This window comes from Mercenaria mercenaria, chromosome 4 (genome assembly GCF_021730395.1).
Source record: "Mercenaria mercenaria strain notata chromosome 4, MADL_Memer_1, whole genome shotgun sequence".
NCBI classification, from domain to species: domain Eukaryota; kingdom Metazoa; phylum Mollusca; class Bivalvia; order Venerida; family Veneridae; genus Mercenaria; species Mercenaria mercenaria.
This window is the reverse complement of record NC_069364.1, coordinates 31,339,525-31,357,885: the sequence shown is the minus strand read 5'-3', so window position 1 is coordinate 31,357,885 and position 18,361 is coordinate 31,339,525. Positions and strand designations below refer to the sequence as shown.

The window sequence follows — 18,361 nt, the reverse complement described above, 5'->3', positions numbered from 1 at the left end:
ACAAATTGCTGAACATTACTTAGAATCGTCAGTATCTTTGTTTTATTGTCATTTAGTTTTAATCCTTCGTTTTCACACGAATTAACCGATATATAATTTCGAGTAAAATGACAAAGAACCAAAACTCTAGGTAAGGTATTCATTTCATACTTACCATATTGATAGAGATCAGTAAAGGGAGTGCAGTGACAAAGAACCATTATAACTCTTCGTAGTCCCAATTTTAAATTATCTCCCTGTCTTGAAAAATTTGTCCGAGGCATAACTTGAATGGTATGTAAGGTATTGACTTCGTTCTTTACATATTCATAGTGGTCGGCGAGAGGGAGTGCAGTGACAAGAAACTATAACTCTGGGTAGTCCCATTTTTTAATAATCTCCTTTTTTCGATGCTTCTAATCGGAAGGATAACTAAAAAAGTATTGAAAATACCAAGTTGTAACGTTATAAAATGAAAGAGCTCATTAAGAGAAAGTGCAGTGACAAGGAACAAAAACTCTAGGTGGTACCATTTTAGAACTATCTCCTTTTTTGAAAACCTTGTTGGGGGCATAACTTGAATACTATGTAAGTTATTGCCTTCATACTTAGACAAGGAATCAGTAAAACCGAATAATGCTCCCCGATGCTGGATTATTTCACAAATGTTACTAAGATATGATCAACGATCTGAATAACTGGCAGCCTGTGTTCTCATGAACAGCTTGAAGGATTTTCATCCAACTTGTCTTTAGCATCATTATAAGGTATTCTCCCATTTTTTTTCAATGGTGGTCACTTATCCCTTTTAATGAGCCGCTACAGCCAAAATTAGAAACACATTTAAACGACTTCTTCTCATGAACCGCCAGAAGGATTTTCATCACACCTGGTCTGTAGCATTATTATAAGGTCCTCGCCCGATATTGTTCAAATGGGGCACCTGGTCCCTTTTAGGGGCCGACTGAGCCAAAATTAGAAATACCTGTAACCGACAGTTTGAAGGATTTTCATTTAATATGGTCTGTAGAATCATTATAAGGTCCTCTCCCAAATTTGTTCAAATGGGGGCACTCAGACCCTTTTAGGGGCCGCTAGAGCCACATTACAGTGACACATTTGAGGTAACATGACGATTTTGCAGCTGCCATGGTAGTTGAAGACTTATACATGTATTCTCCTTATTTAAAGCGCATGCAGGTGACTGTGTATACAATGCCCGACCGTACGGATCCCGCGTTCTTTTGCAGTTACGGGACTGGACATCACCAAGAAAACCCTCGAATATTCATTCAGTGCCACTTTGTGATGCCCGCCCAGAAGAAAACAAGAGTTTTTCCCGGTATTAAATTAGTTTTCTTGAGGCTTACCATCAAAGATACAACTATGTGTGGATACAGCGTAGAGATAATTTACATTCAAATAAGTATATCATTAATTCGTTGACATTGTACTGGATCTTGTAAATGTACGTCAGCCATTCATGGGCAATACATGGAATTTCAAGATCAACCAGTCATTGAGATGGCATGCAATTTAGTTATCGTCCATAAAAGACCATTACTCTAATTAACGCCACGGTGGTTTTAAATCTTTAAAAAAGAAGCTGTTTATTAAGGCCCTAAAATGGGATATTTTACCAATGTTTAATGGAAATATAAATACAACTTATAATATTATAACAACTTATACATGTAGTCCATGACATTATAGTTGTATTGTTTGTATACACATATGACTTTAATTAACTTGCAATGCATTTTTCTTTTTGGAAAATAATAGGGTGTAGGAGACGTTTTTTAGGAGAAGGGTTATTATTAGTGAATATACGGTATCCATAGACAGGACACTAAATTACGTGATTGTACACCAGCAATCAGCCATTTATGGACATTGTATAGCTTTTAATTACTGTTTGTTTAATATGATAAATCACTCATCTGGTTATTGCCTAACTCGTGTGCATGCTATAGAATTCAATAATTGTACAATAAATTGCAGTCATTTATAGATATTGTATAGTTTAATACTGGTTATCAATCGTTGACTCACTTATTACCAATTTAATCCTTAGCCTGCTAAATTTCTAAAATGGACTGGTCCATCATTCATTTTTGGCAATACCATTTACTATTCGAAGGGGCGTTGACTGAAAATTTACTGACTGAATAGCGAACAGTGCATACCATGATCAGACAAAGATTTTTGGAACTTTGTTAAATCGCTCAAAAAGTCCTTTTTGATGTTGTTTGAAAGTGTCAGTATATGCCTCGGATGTGAGTTTTTAGCAGGCTAAAGGTTAAATAGCAACCATTATGTTCGTTATTGATCAACCATTCATTGACATATAAGATTGCCTTGTATTGAATTAAGTAACTGTCCGTAAAAGATAAAATGTAATAATGATAAGACGTAATAATTGTGACGTCAGAACAGTGATTTGTTGTAAAATAATTCACTGTTTTCAGCCTTCTTTGTTTAATAGGAAAATGAATCAGATCGTATTAGAATCGTTGATATAGCATGGACGTTTTATATTTGTATTATAATCTGTTATACCAGCGCACGAATTAGTAAATCCGTGATTAATATACCTGAATACTTCTAAATAGATCTAATCACTTTCATTAGAAATCAATCATTCGTACATATGGAGAAAAAGAATATTAATTCTCAATTTTTGGTAATTCATTTGTTGCTGTCCTCTAATGCATTGATTGCTGTTGTACCTACTATGTCGGTACCGTTGTAGTTGCTATGTCCTGATGGCTCGAAATAAAAAATGCTTTCGTGCCAGACTCCTTTTCCAACCCCGATATTCTCTCTTTGCTATACATGTTGCACTTTACTTCTTTGCTTGGACAGTCACAGTGCGTATACGCAACGCAATGGGCGTCCATGATGCAAAGCTCGTGGCATTTGCTCTGGCTTGCAGTTTTGTCTTCATCCTTTTCAAATCCACGTGGAACGCCAACAACCGTTGTGTCGCTAAATTCAATCTGAGACCTTAATTTTGGTGGAAATATATTGCTTTGCCAAACTGCATTTTCGGTTTCAGTTCTTTCTGCTGTGGTCGAGTATCCTCTTTCTTTGTACATAAAGCAAGTATTGAATTCATAACTGCTACTTTCGCAAGTAATGCACATTGTCACTGCAACACACTCTATTTCTTCCAGACAGTTTTCGATACATGTCGAACTTCTGGCAACCTTCGTTTCTTTGTAATGTTCGTACAATCTAGTTTTTGCTAACTCAACTCCGGCAACTAAACTATCACATGACTCAACCTCCCCTTGTTTCCGCAGATACAGACAATATTCATGTTTATAAGTTTCTATATGCTTACGAATACGTTCGTAATCGACGTTCAATTTCCCCATGTATCTGTCAGTAAACAAAAGTTCAATCGATGATAATTTATATGCTGTCGGCACTGGACTAGTTTTAACCTCTGACGCCCATGTCATGGCATCGCCGTTTGCCGGCGGAGCAGCGCCAACAGTAATTGTCTTGGTTTCAACTGATTTTAAGAATTCGGACGCCGCCTGTTGCTGCTCGGAATCTAAACTGAAACCACCGCCTACACTAAACAATCCTGAGTAGCTAGCTTGGGCAGCAACATTAACCCCGCTTTTCTTTTCACTTTCGTACTTAGAAGATGACATTTTATGCTCGTAGATAAATTTTGCACCAAATGTTACCTCGGTTGGAAAGTGTGTCCCGTATGTTTCGAAGAATTCGAAGTACACAGGATCCCTATTCGTTGCATTCAGTTTGTGCGTTTCATTCAGTTTGTGAATCCATTTGACAAAGACATTGTCAAACAGTGGAGCCTCTTCCGTTATCAGCTTACTAAAGTAGTAGTTACAATGAGCAGACGATATAATATAGACTGATTCCCCGGTGGAAACTTCTGACGAAGACTCCTTGTAGCCTGCACTTGCAGAAAAACTCACTCCCCAGCCACCTCCATTAACACTAGTGGAAACTGACAATGACTTTGAAAACTCGTATTTTGTTTGTATTTCTGTTGATGAAAACGAAGTTACGCACGAAACATCCGGGATAATTACAAGACCACGTGGAACACTGTACCGGCAGTCCGCGGTCATGCCACCAGAAGAGTAATCATGCCGAAAAAGTGGGTATGTGAAGCCAGGATCATGCCCGGTTGCGAGGGGGAAGCCTTTCAATATATTGTAGCCAAGAAAAGAATAATCCACGTCAGGGAAAGACTGTTTAAGTTCTGCCCCTTGGCATTCCTGAAGTTGGTAGTCTTGACGCAACCCTAAGATAGATTGACAGCATATTATACGTAAATGATGAAGCTATGTAGCTAGATCTTACCACCTTTAATTGCGAAAATGCATGGTTTGAAAACGACATACATAAAAAAACACTGTTTGTTTGTGCATAATTTGTTGAAAGTAAGGTGTCTATCAAGGTCAAAGTACTTGTTCATAAAGTTCTAAAATAATTCAATGGAAACTAAATAACATACGCGCAGATAACAAGCGCCATCAAATAAAATGTCAATGTGCCAGATCGCTCTCAAAATGCTGTGCAAAATTCCCAAATTTGATACTAGCAGTTACTGTTATATTTAACCAAGTGACCTTAAAGTTGAAATATGTTATGCAATGTCATTGGAAACGACTTTTTTTCAAAGAGCGTCACTGTAATCTTTTCTTTTGACCCCTTACTCAAAACCCATAGAGTTCATGCGCTTCAAATGAGTAATGTATATACCGGGATTGAGAAATCATCCTCAAGTTACTGAGCGGAAACAGAATTTTAAAATGATATTTGTACAGTTAGTCATAATGACTTTGACCATTGATCTCAAAATCCGTACGGGTCATTAACGCCTATAAGAAAGTCTGAGATCATAAGTCAAAGTAACTCATTAATCGGAACAGATGTACAGACAGACGTGCGAACAGACAGATAACCTGTGGCTTCCTATACGTCCCTTGTTTACGGTAAATAAACTCATACATTTGAAACGTGGTTCTTTTTCCTCGATTAAAGGTGATGCTACGGTGGTATGTCTAGGACATCGTTTATCTTTTTTAAGATTAAATTATATATGACTTATATAAACCCAAAACAAACAAAAACAAGCGCACGACATATCTCGTGCGCTAGAAATCTTATCTCGAGTGCTCGACATCTCATCCGAGCGCACAACATCTTATTTCGAGCGTTCGACATCATATCTATATATTTTAAGGCCCTTTGTGGGTATTCAAGTCACCAATTTAACTGCCACCTTATGTTTTGTTCATACTTTTGTATGCAGGTTATCAATCTAAGTACACACACTTAACAAAAAATGTCAGCACAATTTGATGATGACGCAGCGGATTATATTTAAGTTCTTAACAAAATAAAGATTGAATAATTATGTAGGCTTCGCCCATATATCAACGGTTTCCCCTTAATTCATACATGTTATTTTATAACATTTCTGACAATGTGCGAATTGATGCTATCAGTAAAACTGCGATTAGTAGTTACTCTAAAATGCAGTAAGCATCATTAATCATGTTCTTTTAATTTTGATTATAGACTTACCCATTATGGCACTCCTCTCCCAAATGATGTTATAAACTTGTACTTGTTGGAAGTTTAAATATGATTTTAACAGACGAGACCCTAATCTAGAGAGAGAGAGAGAGAGAGAGAAAGAGAGAGAGAGAGAGAATGTTGTTGAGCGCTCGCGATAAGATTTCGTGCGCTCGAGAAAACAATATCGTGTGCACGAGATAAGATGTTGAGCGCATGAGATAAGATGTCGTGCGCACGAGCTTAGATGTCGAGCGCTCGAGAGAAGATGTCAAGCGCACGAGATAATATGTGTTAGTATTATTCTATTGTAATATACCTATGTTTAAGTAATTCTTCTGTAGAATGTCTTTATCTGTGTTTCCAGCATTATTAGCGACAAAAGGTAAAAGACCGCCGTAAACTCCAGGCGTCTCTTTGTTAGACGATGTTATAGCCGAAACCAAAGACTGCAGTGTACTGAAAAGTAACATTTCGAATTAGAGAGGAAGATTTATATGCATTTTACTGAACCTATCAAAATTGTACGTGGTAAGATAAGGAAGGAAGGGGAAGAACACGGATACCACACTGTTAATGGAAAATTCATAATGAAAATAAATATTTCTGCTGAAACCGAATAACACACTGTTTTATGCGAAGCAAAAATGATATTTATACTAAAAACGAAAACATTTGATCTACATAAATAAATAACGCTGACTCTGTTTCTTTATACATAGAAACGTTTCAATGCATGTAAAGACTATACAAGCTGTAAGAAATCTGATCCTCTGCGCGTCTTTGTCAAAAATATAGCACGACAGATTCTGACGGGACACCTTGTATACGAAATCAAACTATCTATTGGTAAATTGTTAAAAAAAACTTGTCTCTCGATATTTCATAATTAAAACATAAATACATTTCAATACGGCAAACCCTGCAACTTATTAATATAAGATATGAGCCGTGCCATGAGAAAACCAACATAGTGGGTATGCGACCAGCATGGATCCAGACCAGCCTGCGCATCCGCGCAGTCTGGTCAGGCTCCATGCTGTTCGCTTTTAAAGCCTATTGGAATTGGAGAAACTGTTAGCGAACAGCATGGAGCCTGACCAGACTGCGCGGATGCGCAGGCTGGTCTGGATCCATGCTGGTCGCAAACCCACTATGTTGGTTTTCCCATGGCGCGGCTCATATTATCAATAGAGATCGTAAAGGCTGTCGCAGTTTTTCATCAGCAGATCTAGAGATAAGTTTAGAATACGAACAAACAGAAAAAAAGAGAGAAACTGTAAGGACCTGTCATGTCTTCTTTCCGTCAGCACAAACGCAATTATCACACAGACAGCAACAATGACTATCAACAGCACTTTCAAGAAAGTCTTCTTCAGTACCTTAAATAAATTTATATTTTACTCATACTGTACAGATGCAGCTTAAACAGGTAACTTATACCTTGTTGGGTTTAATGTCGCACTGACACAATTAACGGTAATATGACGACTTTCAAGCTCTGATGGTGGAGGAAAACCTAGATGCCCCTCCGTGCGTTATTTTAACACAGGCGGGCGCCTGGGTAGAACCACCGACCTTCCCTAAGCAAGCTGGATGGATTCCTCCCAATGAAGAATTCAGCGCCCAGAGTAAGGCTCGAACCCACATCGGCGAGGGGCAAGTGATTTAAAGTCAGCGACCTTAACCACTCGACAACTGATACCCCTGCTGATGACCAATACTGAATCCAATGTAAAAAGAAACAATTTAGATATAAGATAATCTACATTGTTATTAAAGCTACTTTCTACTTAACAATTCGATTTTGTTACTGAAACAAATAAGTTCTACTTGTACGTGGTCAAATAATAATGTTTCCAATAGTGAAGCAGTGAAAATTGTTTAAATATGCATACTTTCAAAGATTTCGATGGGAAATACCACGAAGTAACTGTTAATCGTGGCGCATGCGCATACGTCTATTTCCGGATGTAAACGACGAGTGATTGTTGCTTACTGTCTAAATATTTTGGTAAATTATGCAGCAATATATTATGCACAGTGCTTAGAAAAATGAACAGGTGGTTGTGAAATACTATAACTCAGGAAGAACACATAATTATGTTCATTTGCAATAAATTACTAGTAAGTATCAAAAATATCATGAAGCTTGTGTGGAGAAAATCATAGATCGTCGTTGGTCCTAATAATTATTCTTGAGCCACTCAAAATCACAGACACTTCTCCTCCATCCCTGCCAACTGTTAATCAGTGTATTGCAAGGAATCGAGTATAGGTGGAGTTCATAGATCATGTTTTCTTACACTTTCAGAATGTTTAAAAATTGCACCTTTACCATCAGCCTTTTTTTATAATACTACAATATAGGAGTGACACGAAGACAATATCCGCTTTGTATCGTGCAAGCCCCGGTAACCAAACTTGATACATACAGAATTCATAATAAACATTCCTCGTGTAGTAATGGAGTTAAAGCGACCGGTGTGTTTTGATTGAATGTTTAATTCAGTTGTTTATTACAAGGACTGATAGGTAGGTGCTTTTTTAAAAGTGGATTCTATTATTGTTTCATAGTATTAATTTCTGTCTTACCGATCTGGTAACGTCAAGATCATTTATGGTAGAATATGCATTTTAAAACATGCTGAAATTATAACAACACATTATCTATGCTGTCTACCTGATGTTGTTCAAAAAATGTTACAGACGAACATTTGATTGGGATGGAGGAGTGACGTAGAAAGGAGGTACTGACCCAAAGAGTCTGTGATAACAATGAATAAATACGCAATAAATCCAGTGAAATTACTTCTTTATCCACTCTCTTATTAGCACAATTACCGAAACTGTATACTATGTTTGAGAAATGACTATACGAATCCAAAGAAAAACTCACAAATCCTTTAATGCACGTTGGGATTCTATCTTTACTAACACTAGTATCTCTATCAGACAAATATTTAAACTGTTTCAGAATTGCATTTTCTTCCTTTAGTTGAATGTTCTCCATATATATCTCTTGTGGCTTTTCTTCTGCCGCCATTTCCTAAAACATATTTAAATCGTCTAAATTTAAATCTTCAGAAAAATAAGATATATCCGTTTTTATATAAGTTCTTTCTGTAATTTGTTTTTATTTTCTTTTGTAGTTCATTTCGTGTTTAACTGCTAAAACAGATTGAAAATGCTATCTATATGTCAAGTATAGATCTGCCATGTGATTTTAGCAAAAATATGCAAAGAAAATAAGGAAAATAGCTCTACAGAGCAAAACAGAGGACTATTTGATTCCGTCAGTATGCAACTACCATTTTTTTCGCGTCATTTTCCTATTTATTGTCTGTATGCCTATACGAAAAACTTTTTTCTATGAGATTGTGTCAGTTTAATTTGATATGTACAAGCAACCTAAATGCAGTTTTAGCTTGATATCAACAGTTTAGAAGGTTTTATGGCATTTTCAGTAGCATAAGACAGCGCGTCAGACTTTTGCCATTAATAGCTGTCGCGAACTAATTTTCAAGCGGTTATCCTAACCCGCTTTGCTTGTTTTGTCACTTTCTACTTTGATCTGCATACAAATTACACAATCTAAACTGTTGAATAAATCACTTGATATATTCAAACAAAATCTTAAGACACTAACTTCTAGGCCCTTTTTTAACTTTGATAATTGTTGTGACATGACTGGCCGTACCGGCGACAGTAACCATCAAAACAAATCAACACCCTTTACAATATTTACAAATTTATTTACATAAGATGATTATTAACAATGAATAGATGATATGAAAAAAAAAACTGATTATAAGAAAGAAAGAAAAAAAAATAAAGTTCAGTATCACCAGATACAAAGTTCTTATAGTTCCATTCTAATGTGACGTGGCACAGTTCTTTAATTTAATTGCGAACTTTAAGTAGCACAAACAATGTATAAACGTATCTGTAAATCAATTCACTTTAAACCGTGAATACGTTGATTCCGTATTGGCTCCCTATGGTGGTAGGTGATTGCACCCCTGAACTGACTTCAGAGGATAACAAAAATCAGCGTCTTTGCGGTTTACGGCACAACCATGGGACGAAAGCTCTGCGCTGGAAATATCACATCCAGGCGAGTGAAGGCAAGTGAACCTCGGGCATTGTACTTCCGGGTTATGACGTCACCAGGTAAAATCGTCTGGCGGAAGAAGCTAAAATATATAACATATGGTAAGCACCATAGCAAAACAGATAAGTCAGGGCATAAAACTGCTCCTTTGGGTACACCATACCTCCATAGGCTCCCATAAATAATACGTGCTACTTATACAAAATATATGTGCTACTAAGTTCAGAAGTCACATGAGTAAAATACGTCACTAATTACTTCCATTATTACAAAAATAAATTACTTAAAAGTCTAATATTGAAGTATGAAAAAGATATGGAAAGTTTATGATGAAAAAATATAGTAATAGAAATAATAAACTGCAGCCATTATTTACAAGTACAAATTAACCAAATTCAATGTAAATCAAATGTTATATCATAGTTGGCATCCATATACTATCTAATGCCATACACTGAAACGGACATTGTATGTATATGCAATAGACTGGCACACAATTTCATATTACAATAATATATTACATACATGGTACTAGACTTGCCACATAGATTTATACATTACAGTGCAATGCAGTATCGGCGTTCCATAACAACGAAATGTTTGACATAAGTTTTTTTGAAACAGAGTACTTTATAAATATAATGTTACAAATTTCAGTACAAATTTTACATCTTATATAAACGAAGCATTTTAGATTCCTCTTCCGAAATAATTTACAAAAGTCTAAAAAATTTAATAAATTATCCTGACATACCGAAACTAGCCAAAGTCACATGCCGAAAAGTAAATGTTACAGAATTCTGTAGAATGAACAAAAATTTACCAAATAAAAATCGTAATTCAAAAATCATACAAAAATCTAACAAATAAATTTCTTACCTCGACCGAGCATAAATTTCTAGCAAGAAAAATTAGTCAGACATAGATTCGTCTATAATGTCGGAAGGTGGTGTGCGCAAGGCATATCTAGTCCAGTCTATTTGAAGGGTAATGTCCCGCCAAATACTAAATTTCATGGGACTCACGGCTAAGTCGTGAGCTCTGACTATTTCTATTTTCACGGGATTCACGATATAGCCGGGAAATCTGACTACTTTGGCGCGGATTGAAATTGACAATTTGAGGCCCATTATAGTGGTTTTGGGGATAAAAACATAAATTACTGAAGTTTATGAAATATCAACTTTCTTATTACTGAACCGAATTTAATGAAATTTACATGGAAATTTAAGTTATGAAATACAGAAAAACATTAGAGGTATTTTATGCGTGAAATCTGACATTTACCTCAATAAGTCAAAAATTTACAAAAAGATGATGCAATACCTACATTTACACTACAGATAAAATAAGGCCCGTATGTCAATTTGTGACAATTGTACTATATTATACAGCAATTGTTAGTTTTTTTTATAGTTTTTACTTTTTATTATTTATATTCACAAGGATTGTTTAATTAAATGTACAACGCCATTGAATATGTCATGTATAGAAGTTGGCGTTTAATCACATTAATCGGTTTCAATTTTAGTTTAAATGACAAAGCTTTGATCGGTAAATTATTTTGAACCTACATGTATTCCTTTGTTTTAAATAGGTCCGATTTGTGAAACGTGTGTTGTATATACAGTCCATAAAATAAATAAACGTGTTTGTAAACATGGACGGATCCAAACGGAAGGGAAAGAAGCATTTTATAGAAATATTGCGATGGCAAAATACAATACATATCGTAGCCCTGACCAGCCTATAAACCGGACCAGTCTATTTTATAAGTGCAACAACACGGTTGACCCATTTAAACGAACAGTACGTATGTATGATTGCAAACAAATAAAAAAGGAAGGAACCCCATCATGCGCTAAACCTTGTCGGGTACTATGTAATGTAACAAAATGGCCAACTTGTTACACAAATGTAAAAATATTTGTCGGCAATATGAACATGATATTTGTACTGCACGAAAAACCGATGAACATCAGATAAACATTGAGTTAATTATAGTCTCTTTTTGAAATCAGTTATTTGTGTCTGCTCAATTGTTAAAACACATCATTTTACAGAAACAATCCGTCAGGATTTCACATGGATGGCATTATATACATGTAACAATTTTTTATATATTTGAAGAAACTTTAATTTTTTATGTGATTAGTTTACTACTTAGATATTACTCACACTAGGTAGCAGGATATGTGTGGCACAGTACATAATCGATACATTGATTTGAAAACTTTAGTGGGGTCTGTTAAACTCCTCATGTTGGTCTATAAGAACATATTTTCGGTAAAATCATATCACTTACCTTTCTATGAAGTTTCCAAAGCCGATTTAAAAACTTTTAAAGATGCCATTTTAAGGGTAAACGGTGAAGTAAATGTTAAAAAAAATACGCAAATTCCGGCAATTATAAAGTTTAAAGCCATATTTCTTTGAAAATATTATGAACTATTTTTTAACAATCTTTCCCCTGTCCTCCGTCGAAATTGAAATGTCCAAGTCGCTGTTTTAGTGAGGGTATTTAAGTTTGAAATACACCATATATATATATATATATATATATATATATATATATATATATATATATATATATATATATATATATATATATATATATATATACGAATAATGACGATGTTTGGGGCAGGTGAGCAGGCTATTGTAAATTTCATCGCAGATAGCGCAATAACCGTTTTTGACTCTGTAAAGCAACTGATTGATATTTAATAGTTTTGCTGTTTGTATCAAACGTGCTGTCTGTTCGTAACGATTTTATAAGCAGAGGTAGGGTGTGCACATAAAACGCGCTATTTAAGACAAGGTAATTCCCTATGGAAAGACAGGCATATCTATCATAAGCATGTGATCGGATACTGATTCCACGTCACGAAAGTATTTCCGGATATCTATCCCCAGCACGTGATCGGAAATGACTGACCGAGTAGCGGATCATAAGGATCTTACATTCCTGCCAGTGTAAGACGAGTTGGAAAAAGATCTGACCTTCATCCATGTAAGATCCTTTTTCTTCCCTATCACATTCATAGATGGTAAAAAGACAAATATCTGGCATTATGTTTATTTTACTACGTCATAATATGACTAGTATGATGAAAATGGCTCAATTCAGGTAGATCTAACATTCTTGTCTTTTTTGCTTGACAGTTCTTAATAAAATTAAAAGCGTCGAAGACAGGAAGATGGGTGCTTCCCTCGCCACAACGTGTCTGACAGAAATTATTTAGATCTCTATTGGTACTGATGATAAACCCGAACAGAAAATGAGGTTTTTTTTACGTGTAACTTTTTTATTTCTGCAAATTGTAATCAATGGTCGGTATCAAAATAAAGCTTAACATTTGCTGAAAACTGTACATAATTCAAATTTATATTTAGTAAGCAAACTCACACGAAGTGAGGCCCTGAAAGGGGTTTGTAAAATGGGGAATATATGAACCTTGACTGATGATAAATTCGACCACTTTGCCATTTACAAAATTGTCTTCGTATTATTATATTGAAACTTTCTCAAAAAGCTGCAACAGTCATTCCTGATCAAGTAATGAAAAGTGACCCAATGTCAGGCCTTTATGTTTTGGCAGTGAGCATGCGCAAAAAAATACTCTCTTCCTCAGTGATTTTGGATAAATATTTTTTATACAATAAATGTAATTCATTTATTTATGCAGAATATTTACCAATTTTGTTTTTGTTTACACCATTTGGTGTTGTTAGTGGAAACTTTTAGATGGCGAGTTCAATTTTATAAATAACCGATTGCAATAGAATATTTCCAAGGTGGTTGACTTTATGATCTGTCTGGGTTTATCATCAGTACCAGCATTCTAGTTTTCTAAAACTTTCGCCCATTTTTTTCACGGACCGAATGTATAGATAACGTACACACTGTAAATAGGACGACATGATAAGGTGATAAATGATGTGATTTTACAAAATATTTGCATCCTGCGCCGATCATATCCGGTTACCATATCAATAATTTCAGCTGATAGCGAACTCCTCGGAACAAGTAAAATGTGTTCGTAATAATTTGTTATATTTGTTTACCTATAAAACATAACAACACACGTTCCTTATAGGTATTATTTGTAAAGCAAACTGATATATTTAACCCTTACCTTGCTAAATTTCTAAATGAACTAGTCCATCTTCCAATTTGGACAGTACCATTAACTGTTAAAAGGGGTGGTTACCAAAAATATACTGGCTGAATAGCGAACAGTACAGATCATGACCAGACTGCACGGATGTGCAAAGGCAGAATCAATCGTGTCCAACATGGTAAGGGTTAATAAGTTGGTTTTAACGAGCAATGAAATTCACCAGTTGTCTTTGTAGTTTTATATAGGCATTTTTTTTTTTTTTGCAACTTATTTAATTATCCTACTATGTGATTGCTTAATAATCATGAGAAATATTAAAATCATACGCCGTCTATTTTAATTGTTTAAAAAGATAATTCTATAACATAATTATAATACAATGTCAAAATCCGATACAAAACATTGATTGAGAAAATCAGCACAGTTACAGTAATCAGGCAGTCCTGCACCTCCTAACCATAATTCAGGACAAATTTTAGGGCGATTTTAAACAAAAAATAAGGCTAAAATTAGGAATTTGTTACAATTTCTTAGATATGTTCGCACTAAAATTAAGATTTTTTACTGAAAAACAGATCTTCATAACTCACGTGTCTATCATCCAGTCACAGCCGATAACAGACTGAACCCATGCAACCACTGGTCAGTTCTCTATAAACTGGATAAAACTGCTTGCACTAAATAGGAAGATATATAAAACTACACTAAAACATATTTAGCATGAAGTACTTCCCAAACGAAGGAATTTAGGGGGAAAATAGGGTATTTCTAGGAATTCCCTTTGATTTTTCATTTTTTTTCTAGGATTTTAAGCCAAATTAAAAAAAAGAGGAAAATGTAGGCATTTAGGAAACGATGGACAGCCTGTTATTTTCAAACCTTCTAAATAGTACATTTTGCCGAAATGTGTACTTCTGTATACATAATTTGTCTCGCAAAATAACCATTACGTAATTTAAAGATATCACAGATATATTTTATAATCTTCGCATGATTGTAGAAAATAAAATCCAGTCACTATCAAATAACTATACCGAATTAAATCCTTTGAGTAATAAGACACCGGTACAAAGTATGAGTATAAAGCATACTGTTACCCTGAAGGTCTGTTTAAACTTTTAAATAAATCCAAGGACCTGATTAATAGTAAATGTTAAAATTGTATCTCAAAGTCAGTCGTGATACTGGATTTAAAACATACTTTTGTGAAACTCACTCACTCACTTGCGGACATAGGTTAAGTACGAATTTCTTATGCCTTTATGGTGTTGTAAACAACAGTCATTTTAAGTAGTCTATAAGTTATTTGCATACCTCTTCCAAATAAAAATAAAATGTATCAGAACACTCTAAAATGTTTATCTTTTGAATAGGCCATAATTTAAACAGTATAAATAAAATATCATAAAACAATTTACATGTAAGCTTAACATGGAGAATGTCTACTGAAGTATTCTATTTTATTTTAGAAAACATGTTTTACATTTGCTATTATCAATAATGTATATCTGTGTATCGTTTTTTTTTATTAGAACATGATTTAAGTACATCGGTATACCCGATGTACTTAAATCATCGGTATACCCGATGTACTTAAATCATCGGTATACCCGATGTACTTAAATCATGTTCTAATAATAAAAAAAAAAGATACACAGATATACATTATTGATTTATTTCACGGAAAAGCATTTAAGTGTTATTCGAAATGTAATGATACTTTCTTTCTTATGAATCATTACAAAACATCTCCAACTTACCTTCACATATACAATGTAGATTAAAAAGGAATATGCACCATTTGACAAAACTAGGATTTCGAAAGATCTTGATACAGATTCTAAACCTGTGTAATATTCAAAATGTGACACTAATAAGTTCTGTTAGGCACTAATTCATATTACTTTAATGAAATCATTATTTTTGTATCATCATGTGTTCTTAAATGATTCATATATTTGTAATTGATATGCAATTTATTGTATACCTTCTCCGATGAACCATATCATTGTATGCATTTGTTAAACACTGTCCTGTCATGTATTATGTTTTGTTCTTCCTCATGGGCTATTTTGTCTTATGGAACTTTGAAAAATAAAACTATATAAAAAAAATGATTTCTTATTTAAGGTGATGCCGTCCGATTATACGGATAACAATCAAATGTCATTCGTTTGTGATCCTGTTTCAATATGCTTATTCCAGTTCTACCTTCAAAATTGCAAAATCTCCTCTAGTATTGTGCATTTTGCAGACTGATTATAGAAAAAGATCGAAATAAATTTCTCTTGGTAAACAGATACAACATTTAAACGAGTGATATATAAAATTCTGCTTTCGCGAAAAAAGATTTGATCTTTCACGTAAGTTCTTGATATTCTCAATAAAAGAATAAAACGCATAAGTTTTCTTTCCGACATTTACCATTTAGATGAAAAAGCTTTTGCTATATATGTTTAAATATCTCTAAAAGAACGTTTAGACAGAGACTATTCAAGTAGTGGTGATTTATCATAGTTCGCTTTTTCATTCGCTACCATTTAAAAAAATATATTGATAAATCATTATTTATTTTCATTTATAATTAATATATATGCTAACATACCTGTAAAGGTGGTATTCCGATAATGTGCGCTGAAGATATGACGATTAAACTTAATTTACGTCCCTCGAACGGTTAAGTAGTTTACAAGTGTGCCATATTTCAATTTTGTAAGCCTTATATCCGGTGAAATCTTCCTACACAGTTTGAAAATAATCAAATTGATGATGACTTAAAATTTATATTCTATTTTGTAACTGAAATTTTATTTTGTTTGAAACCATGTCACTGGATATTGTTAAAATCACTCTAAAATAATAATATATAAAAAAAGTACTTTGATACCGACGTTCAGTCTCTTCACTATTAAACGATGATGAATGATTAATCTTTGTCTCTTTTTTTCTTTTAAAACTAGATTCCTTAAGGGTTAGGAGTTTATTATCCAAACACAGAAATACTTGATAAACGAACAACATCTTTACCAATATTTTACCTGACCATTAAATGTTCTGCCGTACTGTCCTTTACGACGGATACTTAAAATATTCTGAAAAAGTTGCCCCCCCCCCCCCCCACATGCCCCTTTGAAAACGAATGCCAATTGTAATGAAATAAAAATAAACAATTGCTGAAAACTGTGTTCCACCTAGTTATGTGAAATTTCAACACTTGTACATTATTGCAAATGCATCAAAACGAACATATGTAACAGTTCTTTGAAAATGGTGAGTTATTCAATGTTTATATCAAAAAACTGACGCTTGTTTCGTAGAGTAATATACATGTTTTACATGCTGTTCAATTTTCATGAGAAAACAACTTTTTCTTTCTATGATTTGGTGTTGTTTGATTTTTTTTCTCAAAACGTAAGGCTAAGCGTTAATTTGTAAAAAAAAAAAAAACGTTATTTTAAAGTTATCTACTTCTTTTTTCTCGGACGAGAGAGAAAAAACGAATGCGTAATCTGTGCCATAATCTATAATATGATATCGACAGTCTATATAAAGTCATAAAAGATCACATATGTCTATCCATTTAACCCGATTGATGCACGACTGTTTTGTTCTTTCATTAAATGCCTCAATGGGAGTGGGTGGGGACTGTCACTGAACTAGACCTTTGTTTGTTTTAATTGAGTGTATCTGTACAGTCGAATGAACCCCCGTCATGAATCTTTTTATACGGCTCCTGTTTTTATCTTCTTACGTTTCTCGGATTCAGACACAGATATGGAATTTGTGGCGGTTGCCTTTCAAGCTAAAGTCTATTCCCTTTGTGAGGTTCCTGTCTCAGTGACGCTTGGTGTGAACTGTCACGTGATTCGTCATCCTCTGATGATGAATTTTCAAAGACATCACTTTGTCACTTTTTGTGGCCAATCTTACCACAAGCTATACGTTTCCAGTGATTTTTGCAGGTTAAAATTTTGTGTCCAATTTGAAGGCATTTAGCACATTTTGGTGATTTGATCACATGGCCCCTATAGATAACTATGGGCTTGAACTGTCAAAATTTCATAAACTGTTAGATGTCTGGATTCACCAGACTTTTTCCAGTTTTGCACAATGTTAACTTTTTATTTTTCAAAGCTTTTCGTGCATATACTCTTCAACACAAAAATTCTCTTGTTATGATCCTATCATTGGCTGATAATGGAATATTTTGAATTTACGAATTCTGGTTGTGCTTTCATAATCTAAACGTAGAGTGTTGCTATGAAATACTGGGAGAGATTCTTCCCGTAGGGTGACTCTGCTGGCGGTAAGGGTGGCTTTGTCGCTCAAATTGTTAATACATTTCTTTATGAGTTAAACATTGTATATTTGAGCGATTTGTGTTGGATTTGGTTTTCAAAATAAACTTTATTCTTGAAAGAACACAACCGGAATGTCCTTGTAATAACCGCCATTTTGTATGACAGAAGAACATACTGTTTCGTAAGGTTTCTCCTTTATTCCAGACATTTTTATCCACACTCACATTGTACAACGTTTTTATCGAAACAGTCAAAAAACAAAATTGATTATATAC

The 18,361-nt window shown here is 34.4% G+C and overlaps 1 protein-coding gene across 1 annotated transcript; it reads right to left on the bottom strand.

Moving 5' to 3' along the window:
• Window positions 1-351: 351 nt before the first annotated feature.
• LOC123553325 (uncharacterized) lies at window positions 352-16,449 on the bottom strand. Its single transcript, XM_053540874.1, has 6 exons — window positions 16,391-16,449; window positions 14,376-14,462; window positions 8,447-8,596; window positions 6,835-6,929; window positions 5,867-6,006; window positions 352-4,267 (listed from the first exon to the last, which is right to left on the bottom strand). The coding sequence occupies exons 3-6, from the start codon at window positions 8,591-8,593 to the stop codon at window positions 2,712-2,714; spliced, it is 1,938 nt and encodes a 645-aa protein (XP_053396849.1). The 5' UTR covers window positions 8,594-8,596; window positions 14,376-14,462; window positions 16,391-16,449; the 3' UTR covers window positions 352-2,711.
• Window positions 16,450-18,361: the final 1,912 nt, after the last annotated feature.

Coding starts and splice junctions, on each gene's coding strand:
- LOC123553325 (XM_053540874.1), bottom strand. CDS start 8,593: ATGGCGGCAGAAGAAAAGCCACAAGAGATATATATGGAGAACATTCAA. Junction 6,930..8,446: donor CAACGTGCATTAAAGGATTT/GTGAGTTTTTCT, acceptor AATTTATTTAAG/GTACTGAAGAAGACTTTCTT. Junction 4,268..5,866: donor GAAGAATTACTTAAACATAG/GTATATTACAAT, acceptor AATCTATCTTAG/GGTTGCGTCAAGACTACCAA.